This window comes from Dromaius novaehollandiae, chromosome 18 (genome assembly GCF_036370855.1).
Source record: "Dromaius novaehollandiae isolate bDroNov1 chromosome 18, bDroNov1.hap1, whole genome shotgun sequence".
Lineage (NCBI taxonomy): Eukaryota > Metazoa > Chordata > Aves > Casuariiformes > Dromaiidae > Dromaius > Dromaius novaehollandiae.
The window spans coordinates 7,866,935-7,882,804 of NC_088115.1; the positions used below are offsets into that span (position 1 = coordinate 7,866,935).

General features: G+C 57.3%; 1 protein-coding gene across 2 annotated transcripts in view; it reads right to left on the reverse strand.

The window, feature by feature from the left end:
* Nucleotides 1–11,202: 11,202 nt before the first annotated feature.
* The window catches only part of MGAT5B (alpha-1,6-mannosylglycoprotein 6-beta-N-acetylglucosaminyltransferase B), a 68,801-nt gene continuing 64,133 nt past the window's right edge, over nucleotides 11,203–15,870 (reverse strand). For both annotated transcript variants that reach the window (XM_026103913.2, XM_064522535.1), the window contains 3 exons: nucleotides 13,737–13,811; nucleotides 13,132–13,403; nucleotides 11,203–11,835 (listed from right to left, as the gene is read on the reverse strand). In XM_026103913.2, coding sequence (XP_025959698.2) covers nucleotides 11,637–11,835; nucleotides 13,132–13,403; nucleotides 13,737–13,811 — 546 coding nt within the window. In that variant the 3' untranslated portion in view covers nucleotides 11,203–11,636. The remainder of the gene's footprint in view (nucleotides 11,836–13,131; nucleotides 13,404–13,736; nucleotides 13,812–15,870) is intronic.

A 15,870-nucleotide genomic window follows, 5' to 3' on the forward strand; every position in this document is an offset into this window, starting at 1 on the left:
ATAAAACAGAGTCCAAGTCCCCTACCAGGAAGGCAAGCAAGGAGTCACCCCAGATACGGTACTGCGAGGTTGCTGGGTGGGGGAAGGCACAGGAGAAGAATGACTCAGCCAGCCTACCACCTCGGTCTGCACCTGCCTCAGTTTCCCCACTCAGGTTAACACACAGCATCCCTTGGCAGTTACCTGGATTTGAGCACAGCTGGATCAAAACAGCAGCTTCACTCCCAGAAGATGCTCAACCACCCGAGGCAGGGTTTCCACACTGCTTTTGCTGGAAATCCTGCAAAAAGCAGAGGAAAAAGCCTCAGGGGGGCCCTGACGCCAGGCCAGCTCCTGGCGCTTTCCCTCGGCGCCCTCCTGCAGGCCCTGCTCACGGACCCCCTCGCTGCCAGCCCTGCTGCCTGCATGAGCTGCAGCCCGAGCGCCTTTGCCAATCCATCTTGGTTTCAGCCGTAGCTCACTGGAAATATTTTTCCTCTAATGGGCCTTTTTGCACTAAAAAGTGATCGATGGGCTGCAGGTTAGGTGCTGATCAGGGCTGGGGCTATTTGTTTTCTTTTTGTACATCTCTTCCCCCTTCTGGCCTTTTTTTTTAAAGCTGTATTTGGGTCTCCACAGCCCCCAAGGCCAGCACTTGAGCTGCTGCCTTTGCCACACAGGAGGCCACAGCTTTGACCCCAGCATATCAATATCATATTAAATATCATCTCCAGGCTGCAGCATGGCAGCAGCCTGGAGAAGGAGCCCCAACACCGCCTCAGTCACCTCAAACAAGCACCACAGCCTCTCCATGCCTCAGTTTCCCCAAACATACCATAGGGGACAACAGTGCTTTGCTCTTGCAATGTCTTTGCACCATAGGGCTGCAGTGGTATTTATGGACATATTCAGTGCTGGCTGTAGATCCCCTTCCCAGGGAGAGGGTTTCTTTCTGTTTTACACTGGCTTTCCAACGCCTTGCTTTTTCAAAAAGGTCCCTCCTTGGCCCAGTGACATACCACCACCTTCCCAGCCCACAGCCAGCCCTTGCAGCTGCTAACAGCACCTGGGTATTCCCAGGAGCCAGGGAGCAGCTCCTGCTTCCCTCTAGCTCTGCTTTCTGCAGAGGGGATCAGTCCCAGCCAAGCAAGGAAAAGTCTAGACAGCAGACAGAACACAGGCCAGCTTTCATTAATTTCTGATGAATAATTAAACCTTAGGAAGTTAATACTTTTTACTTAAAAACACCAATTGCAATGTTTGTAATTACCATTTTATTGAAGCATTAAAAATTAAAGGGCATCCTGAGGTTGCAGCCAGCACGAGAGCTGCATGCAGCCCTGGAGAAGAGGGGACTGAGCTCCCCAGCAGGAGCCAGAGCCCAGCAGCAGAAGGGCACAGCCTCTCCCATCGCTCCTCCCACTGAGGAGAGTACATTTCATGGATAAGTCAGGAAAAACACCCCTCCTGCCCCCAAAGCCACAGGCCCTGGCTGCAGCCCCTGCCTGGCACAGCACAGCTCCTGGGATGAAGGATGGCTGCATCAGGGCACAGGGGACCCACAGCACCCTGACCCACCAAGTCTGGGGAATATAAACTCACCAAGCAGGCTATCAAGCTCCAAAAAAAATCACTGCACCTCACAGCCAGGCTAACCCAGAAACCACCCACTAACAGCCCTTTATAGGCTCCAGCTGCCCTCCTCCTCCTCCTCCCACCTCCCCGGTGCCTCCAGCTGCTGGCACTTACCCGGCTCTGCCGCCACCAGGCTGAGCACCAGGAACAGATAACGAGAGGTAGAAAGTGCTGCTGGGGCCCAAGACATGAGCTGCCCCTTCCCAACCCATCCCATCCCATCCCTTCTCTTCCCTTCCCTTCCCGCTTGGTTTTCCCTCGCCCATCCCTTGGCTTTTGCTCGTCTCAGCCCGCTTGCAGCAGGCAGCTTTGCACCGGGGCCGGTGGCGGAAGGGGACGTGTGGTCTCCAGGTCTGGAGCGAGAGCATCCTCCGGCCCCCCGGGGTCCCTACCGCAAGGAATAGCCCACCAGGCAGGACGTGGGGACGTGCCTGCCTCCCACCCGGAGCCGGGAGGCCTGGCGTGACCTCCCCAAAACCTCCGAGGGGCGGCGGGAGGAGGACACCCTGCTGAGGCTGCATCCTGCACCGCGGCGGCTCAGCCCGGCGCTGACGGCGCCTCGCTGCCCGCGACCCCTTGCCTCTGCTCCCGGCCGCTTCCGCGGTGCCGTTCCTGCACAGTTCCCGGTCCCGGTTATCAGCCAGGCACACAGCTGAGCCCAGCAGTGCCCACCAGCTCTTTTCCCCACCGGCTCTTGTTTGGACCAGTTTGGACCCCCGTTAGCCCAGTCTGAGGCTCTCATTACCCCAGTTTGGGCCCCCCATCACCCCATTTTGAGCCCCCCGGTTTGGGGGTGCAGCCCGATGCAGCATCCGCCCCCCTGGCTTGGGCCAGTCCCGTCCCGGCGCCATGGGAACAACCCCGCAGGGTCCCAAACTGGCGCTCGTTTCCATGGCAGCCAATTTTCAACTGTCTCAGCGGTTTCCATGGCAATGAGGCTCCATCCTCCCAGTGCACAGTGGCGGCGGGAGCAGCTCGGGGGCTCCCGCGGCCACCCCGCACCCCCAGCCCCTGCGCAGCCCCGCAGCCCTGCCCCAGCGACACACCAGTATAACCAGTACGGCGCCCTTCGCCTGCACCAGCAGCATCCTAGCAGCCAGGTGCAGGGCCTGAGGCTGGTGCGGGTGGCGGTGCCGGGCACCCATCAGGCCGCGGCAATTTTTCTTCCGTCTCCCACCCCTTCGCCCCCATCCCTGCTGCTGCCTGCCGTAGCCACGGCTGGAGCTGCCTGGCAGGAATTTGGCTCTTTCTCAACCCAAAATAAACAGGGATTTTTTTAAAACATCCCTCCGGTAGGGGAGAGAGAGAGAGAGAAACAAGCTTTGCAAAAATGACACGCGGCAGATGCAGATTAATTTCAGTTTACGGGCCTGCTGAGCATTTCGGTGCTAGTCACCGATACGGGACTAAAAATATCACTGAGGTCCTTGAGTTTTTGTTTGCCCATCCAGTCACACTTATAACAAAAACAGCTGACCAAAATAGCGCCTAGAAAACCAGATCGAGCTCCTCCTGGAATAGGATAACAGTGAGACGGGGATGATGAGATGAGTCTCCGAGCAGGAGAAAGCCACTTAGCCGCCAGCGGGCTGGAGCCCGGGGATGCAGTGACCGGCACGCACGACTCGCAGAGTGCAGGAAGGGGCTGATGCCCGCCAGCCACGTCGGCAGGGTCGGTGCCGGCCGAAGCCCTTTTCAGATAACCTGCGAGATCTGTGGGGCACAACAGCTCCGTAGCTTTGGATGAAGCTGAGGCAAACGTAGAAAAGAGGCATAATCCTGCGTCTTCTGTGCTGCTAAATACTGACAGTAACAACTCCCAGGCTGGGGGAAATGCTGCAGTGAGTAGGTCCCCTCTGGGGCATCTAAGAGGGCTTTGTCCCACCTGTTTTGGTACATCCTGGATGAGGGATGGTCCTCTTCAGTGAGTGAAAGCCCCTGCAGCAAACCCAGATGCTCTTCTCCAGGGCACAGGCAGCATCTTCTAGTGCTCAGGCGAAGCAAGACAGGCCGGCAGCCAGGGGCACAGCACGTTTTTCACCCCACAGCCCAGAAATCACGCTCAGCAATGCAGCAGCAAACCATGCCACGATGTCCCCCACGACCTGCTCGGCTAACATGGAAGCTGGCACGAGCAGGAGCTGCAGCGGAGCAGGCGGCAGGGAAGACCGAGTACGGGAGAAACGGGGCAAAGCAGCGTGGCCGTGCCCGCGGCGGGACGGCAACGAAGGCTCACTGTGCCCGAGTCCTTGTGGGAACCCACGCACATGCCTGCACAAGGACTTGCCGGGTTCTCGGAAAAGCAGCCGTGCAATGTGAACCCATCAAGTGTTGGCGGGCACTCACAGGTCGCTGGCGCCCGTGGTGCTCTCCCCCGCCCGTCACTGGCCCTGGGAGGGCCGTGTCGAATGGCAAGACCTGGGACTAGCCCAGCTCCGATGAGGCCCGTCTGGATGCCAGCCAGCCCCAAAGCTGGAAGTGAGAGCAAACGAACCCATCCTGGAGGCTGAGGAGCAGCGCGGGGAAGCTCCTGCCTCCCCTCCAGCAGCTCGAGGCCGACTGGGTCTCGGCGACAAGGACCAGCGCTGCCGGGTGGGCGGGATGCCCAGAGGGTGGTCCTCTGTCCTGCTTTCTGCCACGCTGTGGCTTCTCCTCCCAGCTGGGACCTTTTTGGGGGTCTGCTCACTGGTGCCACATGGTACGGCCCCAGCGGAGCAGCAAGAGAGCAGCTCCTGGAGACAAGACATCAGCCAGGCCCGGGATGTGCTTGGCTGGCCAGGGGGTCATCGGACCACGTCTCACAGCTTGTGACTTCTGCTCTCACGCTGGTCACAGATGGAAGAACCTGCCTTGGCCCAAGCAGAGGGGAGGAAGTGAATGAAGAAGACGGTGGTGCCCTGGGAGGAGGAGCACCTGCTGGTGCATCCATCTTGGTGGGAGCAGCATCGCCTTGGCGATCAAGCCTGACTCTCCCCTCTGCACTCAGGCAGCTGCGGTACAACCAGGCTGCGATGACAACACTGATGCTGGAGAAAAATTACTCTGCATCTGATGCTTTTAAAATAAAGTTAATGAAGATAGTGTGGTTGTTGCTTGGGGTGGAAAGATGATTAACCACTATAATCCCAATTACAGCTTCTAATTGGGATTAATTTGTTGAGTTAATTAAGTGTGAAAGTACGTGCCTTCCAGATTTCTTTTATGAACTTATTTCTCCCAGCCCCAGTCCCTGCCTTTCAGCCTCTGGACATAGCTGCGAGGGCAGAGGGTTGGTCGCTTTTGCACAAAGATGCAGAGATTGCTGGCAGAGCCCAGCACGGTTTCTGTCGCTAGCGACTCTGCCAGCCTGGTGCCACTCCTGGCACCCAGGACCTGCTCTTCATCTGGCCCAAAACTAGGGATGGCAACATTTGTAGGGACTAAACTGAGATGAACTTCCAGGCTGGCTCAAACCTCGAAGTCAAACCCAAATAAGCTTTCCCAGGAGTGAGAAATGTCACGAGAGCCCTGCCCGCCTGGGCACGGTGGGGCCTGAGCAGCATCTTCATTGCAGCAGACTCACAGAGGGGTTAGGTGAAGGTGGACGCAGGGGCGTGCTGGACCCTGTCCCATCACAGGCCTCACCTTCTCCAGGTGTACTCAGCCCATCCACAAACATGGCTGGGCCTGTAAGTCTTAGGGGTTCACCTGTGGTTTAGGAAGAAATGCAGGGAGCATCCAGTGTTTTGGGTGTCTTTCTCCAGCCACGGATGGATCTGAGCTTGCTCTCTCCTCACCCAGATCTCTCCGGGCAGGCCAGCATGGGGGACCTGCCCCACAAACAGGAGACATCAGCTCTTCCTCCGTCTTGCTGGTGCACCTGGAGATGGATCCTCGCAGCAAGAAACAGGGCGATATCCTTCCTACTCCCCTTTGCAAACTGCGCAGGGCAACCTCAGCATGCCCGACTTGGTGAGAGCAAAGAGGGGAGAAGCACGCCCATACGCTTCCCTCTGCCACCCCAGAGAGTTTGGGAGGCCTCGTTTCTCCGGCTTACCTGCAGATGCTGAGCTTGCGGGTGAATTCGAAGAGCTTGAGAAAATTTAAAGAGGCTTTACAGACACCAGGTAGCAGTGCACGGAGGGTCAGCCGGCAGCAGAGGAGTTTGATCAGCAATGCCGGGAAGGAGAAGTGCTTCGAGTGCCGGGGCTCTATGTAGTAGCCAGTGTGAGAGGTTTAGCTTTTAATGGAGCAAGCATTGCCGCTGGGCAGTGAACCAGGCTGTGGTTCAAGAGACTCCCCCCAGCTGCAGCGTCTCCGGCTCGGCCCCCGCGAGCCGTCCTGGCTGCCCCGGCCTGAGCACCTACATCGCAGCATCCCACCGCCCCGTGGCCAGCGTGGGCCCTAGCAGAGCTGCCCGTGGTGCCCGTGAGCAGCTGCGGCTGTGGGGCAGGAACTGGTTTTTAAGCTGTGTCAGTTCAGTGCCTCGAGCAGCGCGGTCTCTGTCCCGGATTTGGGCTGTGAAATGCAAATCACCGCCCATCCTCATGATGCAAGGGACGGCTGCTCCCTCGTGCTCTGCTCCCCCACGGCCACGAGTGCCCGGGTCGCAGTGATGTGAAGCCAGGGTGATGCAGCACAGGACAGGGTGATGCCATGCGCCGGCTAGCAAAAAGCTGCGTGCCACCCCAGAAGTGGCTGCGTCTCCATGTGAGCTACCGATTGCTTTTCTCGTTTCTTAGAGGTGTTGTCAGCTACTTTGATTCCTTAGATGAAAGGAACTAAATTGGGGCAGATTGTTGTTTCCCGTTTTCTAGTTTGTATTTATAGAAAGGCTCTTGTCTGGTGTCTCTCCCTCTTCTGCAAAAAATAAAACCTATGAATAAGCATCTCTCCTGTTTCAGACTGGTCTCTGCTGGGGCTGTAGTTCGGACTGGGGCATAGTGGTCGGCTCCCTCTAAGGAAAAGGTTTGCTGGCTCTGGCTTCATGAGCAACAGCCCCGAAAGGCTTGAGGTATTTCTGTGACTCAGACTGCCCAGATTTGTGCTCTGTATAAACCTGCAACGTGACTTTGCAGAGAAATGGTCCAGGGCTCGATTCCTGGCTGTCTTATTGTGCCAAGATGGTGATTCGGGGGTAAAACTCATGTTGCTCAGCAGACACCAAGCCCTTTTTCCCTCAGCTTTCCAAAGCCAACAATCAGACACTGGAAATGGGCACATTTTTAATATATTTTGCCCTCCTGAGGCACTTTGTGGGCTCTGTAGCCGATGGTCCCCAAGGCTCCCGCGAGCGCCCGGCTCCCCTTCACCACCCTCTGCATCCTCAGCAGTTTCACTGTGCTTTGCGGATGGGCTGTTGGTATTTCTTTGCCTGCCTGGGGAATAATAGTGAATAGGCCCCATGACTCCTGAAAAAATATATATATATATTGATCTGGAGCTTTAATGGCTTTCCATTAACGAGGCACAATGAGTGTCATTGGGGAGTATTATCTGAGCTGGCAACAAAGGGAGCGCTGCGCCCTCCATCCTTTCTACCGCAAAGAAAAAAAAAAGGCAAAATTTCACTGCTCTTTTCACTCAGTAGGGCTGAGGACAGGGTTTTTTTTCAATTTTTAAACTTTCTTTATGACTCTGGCTTTGCCAAAGGGAGCATGAGATGAGGGAAAGAGACAGGAGATTAAACGTGTTAGTTTATTTTGGGAAGTCTTTCCGAAGGGCAAGAAAAATGTGTGACACCAGGGAGACAGGACTCAATTAAAGCGAGACCTTGAAATACATAAGCCAGGAGGCCAGACCATGGGTCCATTAGACATCTTTGTCAGGCAGCGTGCTTTGGTTAAAAGAGGATGTGTGGCAGCTAGATCCATCACCTGGGGAAATAAACAGCTGTGCTTACATCTTCAGCAGCTCCTTGATCTAGCGATAAACCCGTTAGGGGAAATAAATGGGCTTCTCTTGCTTGGACTGTCCACATCATGGATGCAATTTGCCATTTTACCCAGCTGCTGATAAGCAGGGATTGGGAGGCAAAAGCCGCTTAATGATTTCCTAATAAAGCCCCAGATAAGAGCAGAGCAGCCCTATTACCTCTGTCCCATTCTGATTTACAGCCTCGATTGCTGTTCCAGGAGCAAACTGTCGCTCGGTGGCTGCTGGAGGAAGAGGCTCATCGGGGAGAGGGCAAAGCCCCCAGCACCCGTCCGGCCCCCGCACCGCAGCGGCAGCCTCACAGGCAGCGACAGTTTGCCTGCAGCTGGGCAGGAAAGAGACCTTTCATCCCATGTAAAATGTTGAGGGGGAAAAAATCAGGATGAAATTTAGGTTCTTTTAATGAGGATTAAATCCTGAAGAGCTGCTAGATACCCCTGCTCCCCGCTGGCCATCCCGCCGGACCCCACGCCGCCCACCAGGCACTTGCAAGGAGGGTTTTTGATGCCACCACCATGAGAAATGGGAGAAAATAAGGCAGAAAGTTCTGAGAGGAAATACCAAGCAGAGAGAGGCTCAGAAACAAAATCACCCATAGCAATAATTTCTGGGTATGAAAAATGGATTTCCAGAACAATATCACTCTTTAGACACGCCTGTCCTGGTTTCCACAGCCTCCAGAAGAAGAAACAGGTTGAAAGCCCTTTCAGTGGGCTCTGTCCCGTATGGCTGTCCCCCAGCAACGTGACTTGAAGGCCACAGGGGGCCATGTTCCTCTGAATCTGCCCTAAGAGCTGACCCTGAAACTAATTTGTCTCAGAAAAGCAATTAGGAAGTAGCAGTGACTGCAAAAAGCCTGATGCCAGGGAGCAATGCAAGAGGCATGATTTTGAAGCCTCTTCCCCCTCTTTTATGCCAGCTCCTCCGCAATGTTGCTGCAGGAACTGCCCTGGCCCAGCAGATGACCATCCCGGTGCAGCGGGAGCGCTGCCTCGCGAGCCACCCGGAGCCAGGCGTGTGATCCGGCTGCACAAAGCTCCCCCGGATCCTCTACAAAACAAAGCCTCATTTGGCCCTTACGACACTGGGACCTGATTACAGAACTGCTTGCTTGCAAATTCCCAAATTCCCTCGCCTCTTCCAGCTCCCATCCTCTCAATGCCAGCAGCAGCACGGGCAGTCGGCTCCGGAGCGCTTGCAAGGTGCTGCTTTCAGACAAAGATGAAAGGTGCTATAGAAAGGCACAAAGTATTGTTACTAAGCTCTGCAAAGAGAGGGTTTTTTCCTACTTTTATTTATACACATGCTTACTGCAAGACACAAAAATTACTTAATCAATCCTTTTCCTTGTCTGGAGTCGCAGGCTGGATGGAAGCTGCCTACACAATTTTGCACTGAAGATGACAAATTGCTCCGAGATAATGGCAGCGACTCCAGCTCTCAGCTCATCGTGTGCAGGGCGCGCTGGTCTCGCCGCGGTGGGTTCGCAGGCTCGGCCGGAGAAGAGGCCAGCGGGAATGAGGAGCACGCCGTATCCCTCCTTCCCGGGGCTGGATGAGGGAGACATAGCTCCTGGGGAGGAGCGACGGGGAAAGCTGCGGCCATGGGAGGACACCCCGCGACGGCAGCCTCCGAGAGCAGGTCCCTCCCCAGCCTGCCCACGTCATCGAGCTTGCGAGGCGGGGGGAAACTGAGGCACCGGCACCCTGGGATCTCCAAAAGGCATCTCGACGCCAGGGGCTCTGGCTCCAGCAAGCAAGCGGGTGCCTTTGCTGGTGTCCCCTTCGCCGGTGTCCCCTCATGATGTGCCCAGGTCACACGGGAAGCAGGGGGTGAACCAGATGATCAACATTTGGGCTGGTCAGCCCAGCCCGGGGCCACGTCTCTCCATCAGTCACCTTGAGCCAGATAGGAAGAAACCTCCAGGGACCCAGGACCACCCCACCGGCCTCCACTCCTGGGCTGGTGCAGGAGCTTGTCCATGCATGCCGCTCTCCAGCTTGGGCAGCGAGCAGCTTCGACCCCTCCTGCCCCGCAAACTTCAGCAGGGTGCCCGGAAAGAAGGCGAGGACTGGAGCAGGGGAGAGGCTGGTAGCAGAGCAGTTAAGGACAGGGAGCTCCAGTGGGCAGGAAAGGGAAAGAAGCAGCCCTTGCCCTTCCCAATCCTGCCGGTTTTCCATGCCGGAAAGCCTCCCCTGGAGCATCAGCAAGCGGAGGCCCTGGCTGCCTGTTTCGTGCCCTCTCAGCTGGATGCGACACCAAGCTGGTGATGACGCTGAGCCAGCAGGGACATAACTGCCTGCAAATCTCGGCAAAAGGGAGCAAGGAGGATGGACTCGCAGCTCCAGGCAGACGGACAGCCGGACCCGCACCGGCAGCGCCTTGGCCAAAGTGCCTGGCTGCTGCCAAGCTCGGGCGCCCTCCCCGTGCCTGGTGTGGGCTTCATCTCACTGCCTTCTCCAGCGGCAGTGGCTCGGCCAGGGCAGTGCTTGTGCCGCCCCTTTCCTGCAGACTCTGGAGCAGGCACCCACCGAAGGAAAACAAATCTCAGCTTCTCCTAAGCATACACCTCTTTTTTCCTCAGAGAGGTTTTTAAGGTCTGGGATGGAGTTTCCAGTCTGTGATTTCCTAGACACATATTTCTACAGCATTTAAGTGTCTCCCCATCAAGCACTTTGCAGCTCTCCAAACCAGCCACCTTTCAGAGCTTGGTCTGAGCAACAGCCCGACAGCACCAGGGTCGCACTCGCAGCCTTGCACGGGGGGGACCCTACAATAACAACCCAGCCTGCTCACCCCAGGGCTCCACCAACGCTGCTAAACCAGCCAGAGGGCACGCTGGCAGAGGAAATGCAAGAAGAAAACTTCTCTAACGTGAGATGAGTGGTAGGAGGGAAAGGTAGAGAAGGGCAGGCAGCAATGGCAGAGGGTCGCTGGGTGCTCGCCCCCTCCTGCAGCTGCTCGCCCAGGGACACAGGGAGCCTGCGCAAAGGAAAACCAGAGCCGCGGAGCGGGGACTGCTGCCGCCTGTTTGTCCCTTTCCTTTCTGCCCTCTCCGTTCGAATCCCGTGCAGCGCCCGTGCCACCGCCGGCTCTGCCCTCGGCTCCCCGTGCTCTCCTCCAGCTCTGGTTTGATCTGTCAGTTCAGAAAAGGGCTGCCGGGAGCACGCGGCACTCCAGAGACTCCCCCCCTCCATCTCAGGGTAGCTTTTAGCTTTCTCTCATGGATGCATTTCTTTTCTGCGCTGCCCCGTTTGGCCCCGGCAGAGCCCAGTGCCCAGCCCCTGCTGCCCCTAGAGAGGATGGGACCAACCTGTCCCTGGGGGATGGCCCCAGCCGCGCTCTTCCCAAGTCCCTCCTTCCCCAAAAGTACCTTACGCATCAGTCACCGGGGACGGTACAGCTCTGCGTGCGCCCCAGCAAGGGGGCAGCCAGGACCATGGGTGCCTCACATGGGTGCAGGGACCAGCGCAGCCCCCTTCGTCCCTGGGGAAGGTGATGGACTCCCTCAGGGGATGCTCTTGGCTTCTCCCAGCCTTCCCGAGCTGCAGGGACCAAGATCCATCCATGGTCCGGAGCCGCTCGGCCCACCCTGTGCACTGGCCACAGCGGGGACCCTCAGCATCCCGCCGGACCCACCCCAGCCCAGCACGTCCCAGTAACTCCTCACAGGACTGGGTGTTGTCTCCCCTTTAATTTACCACTTGTTGGGATTAAAAAAAAATAAATAAAACAACCTGGGATGTTTGAAGAGGATGAAAACCCTGAAACTGGAGTCTGCTGGTGCCTTGTCCCGCTGCCAGGAAGGGGGGAAGGCAGCCCCCACCCGCCTCCCCTCTCCCAGCCACCCCGACCCAGCGCCAACACGGTCCAGGTGGGTTTGGATGGGGAAGGATGATGCGCCTCGAGAAGAAACGGAAAGAAACGTCAGGACATGGGCATCCACAGTCGACTGGCAGGCGAAACAACCCACGGAGTCTGACATCCACGGCTCACCATGAGTCTTCCCACGGCAGGGACCCGTCCCGCCTCCCGGGCTATTGCAGAAGCTTTGAGAAAAAGCCACTCATTGCACGTTGCGCGTTGCAGCACCCGCTGCCAGGGCCAAGTCACAAGCAGTCCCTGCACAGAGCCACTTGTCCTTTCCGGTAGTCGCGGCACGGGCAGAGCCGCCGGTACTTAGTGTTGTAGCCGGCGCAGCTGAACAGCAACGGCTCCTTCTGGAGGTAGCACTCGTGGACGTTCTCAGCCACCGCCGGGTAGAGATGGTTCATCTCGTACTCGGTGCTGTCGCAGGCGATGCTGAGCCTGGGAACAAACACAAGCATGGGTCAGCTGCGCCACGTCCACCCGCTCTCAAGACGGGGGGAGCTGCTGAGCATTTCATTAAAGGGTTTTTAGTGCTGTCCTGTCCTTCCCGGAGCGTTTCCGTTGCCAAGTGTGGGGCTGGCTCTTTGCTGCTTGCACCAGGAACCGCAAGCGCTGCGTTTGGCATGGACGTGAATGCCTGAGATCACTCTGAAGGACCATGCAAGACATGGGTGACCCTTGCAACCCAAGTGTGCAACTCAGAGATCACCCCAGACTTCCTGCGGGATGCGGATGACTCAGGAAATCACATGCAGAGCCCAACCACTGCCAGCAAAATCTTATATGTTCCCTCCCAATTGACAGACAGAGCTCTGTCTGCTTTCTGTGGGAACCTCCAAGAGCAATTTTTGGCCCCTGGAAGGACACACAAATTCAATGGAAGTGCGTTTTGGAGGCTGACGTGTCCACTGCTAGCAGGGATTAGCCAGCAGAACAGGGTTAGGCTGGCATCAGCAACCTCCCCCGAGGAGAGCCAGAAACGCAGGGCACAAATCTCAGCTTCTCTCTCGCTGCCTCCGATCCGTGCTTGTGTCTGCAGATGGAGCTGGAGCGCTGGAATTGCCTCGGCTCTGCACAGCGCCCGGGGCGTCTCAGCACCCCTCAGCCCTCTCCGGCAAACTCCCACCTCAGCCGGTGAGCGAACCAGCCATTTCCCTGCAACGGCTCATTTTAAAGATTGCTGGGGGGGGGGGGGGGGCATGAAGGGGGAAGGAGCGGAGAGAGTGAAATTCAAGCTCCAGTTCTTAATTTATCATATAAAAATGTCACCAGGACCCAAATTGCCTGCCTGACCAGCGTGACAGAAATGGTAATATTCGCATTTTAATTGTCCACAGAGCAGCACGGAGTCTGGTGGCAGATTTATACTCTATTAAAACTTCACCGCTGTGTGTTCAAAATGCAGTTTTATAGAGAAAGATATAAAAAAAGAAGAGAGGTAGGGAGCGAGCGTGCACGAGGAGGAGAAAAACAGGGCAGGAGATAGAGGGAAACGTGCCTGAAAGGGCTGTCGCTGGCTTTCAAAGCCGTGCTCCTTTGCAGCCAGCGCCCCGTGCACGTCGCCTTGGGCATGAAGGCCACCTCAGTGGCCCTTCGCGATGGGGGGACACCAGGAGACCGGCTGCCGGGGAAGCTGGCCAAGGTGGCCGGCGTGGCGGACCGTCTTCCTGCAGCCCGCTCCCTGCCTTCCCACCCACGGCTGGGGCCGGGACCGCGCGCGGTGGCAACACTCACTGGAGAAACACCTCCTTCTTGTTGAGGAACTTGAAGAAGGTGGGCTCGCACACCAGCCCGCGCCGCTGGCAGGTCTCGGTGCAGGCGTGCTGGGCCTCCGACAGCCACACCTGCAGGGAGCGCGCCGGGGGCCAGGCACCGCCACCACCGCCCCGGCCGGCGGCGGGCGACCACACCAGGTGGGTGGCGTTGGGGGCCAGGGCCAGCGGGCTCCGAGGGCTTTGCATAGCGGGGCTCTTGGCCTCGGGAGGAGACGGCGTGGCGCAGAAATCCTAGGTGGGAGAGAAGATGGGGGGTCAGCGAGAGAGGCAAGCCCAGGAGTGCTGAGCACAGCCCTCGGGTCGAGGTCTCCTGCCCTGCGAGCACCGATGGGTATCTCCAGCCGCGGGAGGCGGAGGTGTCCTCCAGCTCCTCCTCTCCTGGTGCCACCCCACTCCCTGCAGCAGAAATGCCCGCGCTCTGCTGCAGCACCTCCCCGCACCCTTGGCCAACCTCCCCAGGCCCTTCTGGTCCACGACGCCCCTCCAGCCCCATCTCCCGGTGCTCTCCACGTCCCTCGCCACAAGGACCGGCGCTGCCCTGGCAGCGGGGCGAAGCTCGCCCACCTGGTGCTGGATGTAGGCGTGGATCCGCTCCAGCATCCCCTCGCAGGTGTACTCGTAAGGCAGGTAGGGGTCCACCTGGGGAAGAGAGAGCGGCCCGTAGCGAGCGGGAAAGCCATGCCTTGCCCTCGGCCGGTGCAGGCAGAGCCCCGGGCGCGTGTCCCCGCAGCCCCGGCACCGCCACGGCACAGCGACAGAAATGAAAGCAAACCGGGCTTCCCGCTGCTGGCTAAATAGGTGAGTTTTCCTGCTCTTTCATTTAGTACCAGAGCACGGAGATGCGGCAAAACCTGCTTGGTTCCTGCAGTAATTGCTCCTCCTAATAACAACCGATAACACGCACAGGTGCTGCAGGACTTGGACTTGGGGTGGGGTTTGGAAACCTTTGGTCCAGTTAGGGGGAAAGCTAAGACTGGGAAAAAACTGCAAGAAAGCAAGCACTTGAGAGAAGGATTAACTCAGCTTCAACCCAAGTATTGGTTAAAATAAAGTCATCCTGTTCTGTTTTGATGTGACTTTGCCTTCTTTCTTTGGTGAGTTATAAAAGAAAACCACTTTTCAGGCAGCCGGTCCTTTCAAAATGAAAATTTGAACTGTTTCAGCCCAATGCAGCTTCCACCAGCTCAAAGGATTTTGGTCTGGCTTTTGCTCCGCGCACAGAACGTAGCCCAAGTCGAGGTGCTGGGTTGGGGCTCCAACCTCTTGGGGGCTTTGGCACCCCGGCAGGTTATTCCCAGGGGTTTCCTCACACCTCAAGTCCCGGCAGCCACCGAGCCGGGGGCCGCGCGTGCAGGATGCCGGGGCCCCAGGTTCCCACCCCGGCGGCTTTCCCGGGCAGCCCAGGAGCCGCTGCAACCACCAAGCGCCGAAGTTTCTCAGAAACTCTGGGAAAAGCCAAAGTTTCTCAGAACCTCGGGATTTATGAGGCTCTTGCCAGAAAAACCATCTCCAGAAACACCCGAGCAAGTGCAAAGCCAGCACTTGGCCCCAAAGAGTCTCTGTACTATTAACGTTTATTGCAAAATCAGCAATAATAATAATAAAAAACGATATTTTTCTATCATTAGCATCAGTACAGGTCACGTTTGTTTACTGGAAAACTTGGAAGCCTGGAGAGCTTTGCTACCGCCCGCAGCAACCTTTCTCCTCCCGGCACCACGCAGGGTTCACGCCCCCGCCAAGCGCCCCGAGCGTCCCCGGGGCAGCCGGGCCCTGGGCGGCTTTGGGGGCGCAAAAGACGTGAAAAAGCCTCCCGGCTCCTGCTGCCACCTCCCCGCTCTGCCGCTATTTATACCAAGCTGACAGCTCCCTCCCGCCCGCTCCAGACGCCGGTGTATTTTTAGCTCGGGTTGCAAAACGCTGCCCATCACTGGCATTTATCTACCAAAAATAACCCCCCACCGTGCTTGCCCGTTGGCGGCCGCTGGGGTAGGAGGGGGACGGGAGCTGCTGGCAAGCGCACCGGCCGTGGGGGTCTCCTCTCCAGAACAGCTCATGTGTTTTTAAGGAACTTGCCACCCTGCAGAGGCAGGTTTTCGGGCTCTGCCCTGTTTTTTCTTTCTTTTGGGGAGATGCGACACGAGCAAGGATGCTCCACAGCCCGGATGCGCCCGGGGAGCAACGCACATTCCCTGCGACAGCCGGGGGCCATCTGAGCCCCTGCTGCCCCGGCGGGCAGGAAAGCGCCTCCGGGCTGAGCCGCTGCCGGGGGCACCCCGGGCTCAGCCCCCCTTTGCCGAGGGGATCGGGAGGCCGAACGGGTGGCGGGACCCGGCTGCCCCCCGTCTCTCTCGCTCCTCCTTCCTAGCTGCGGTTCAGACGGTCTCCGGCAGGAAGAGAGGAATCAGTCTCCCTCGCTCGAGAGGGAAACAAAAAAAGAAAGAAAAGAAAAATCCAAACGTCATTGGACAAATAAGTAGAAAAATAACACAATTGTCTGCCAGCATGTAACAGCAGGCGGGGAACGCTTTAACCAGCTATTTTCCCCGTAATGTTTAATACGCCGTTTTCCCAAGCATAGGCTGCAATGTATAATTTTCCATTATATTCCTGTACATTTGACTTTAATATAATGAAGCCTTCTCCCTTCGCTACACCAGAATATTGGGTCTATTAAAGGGCTTGTGCAGGGACGAGT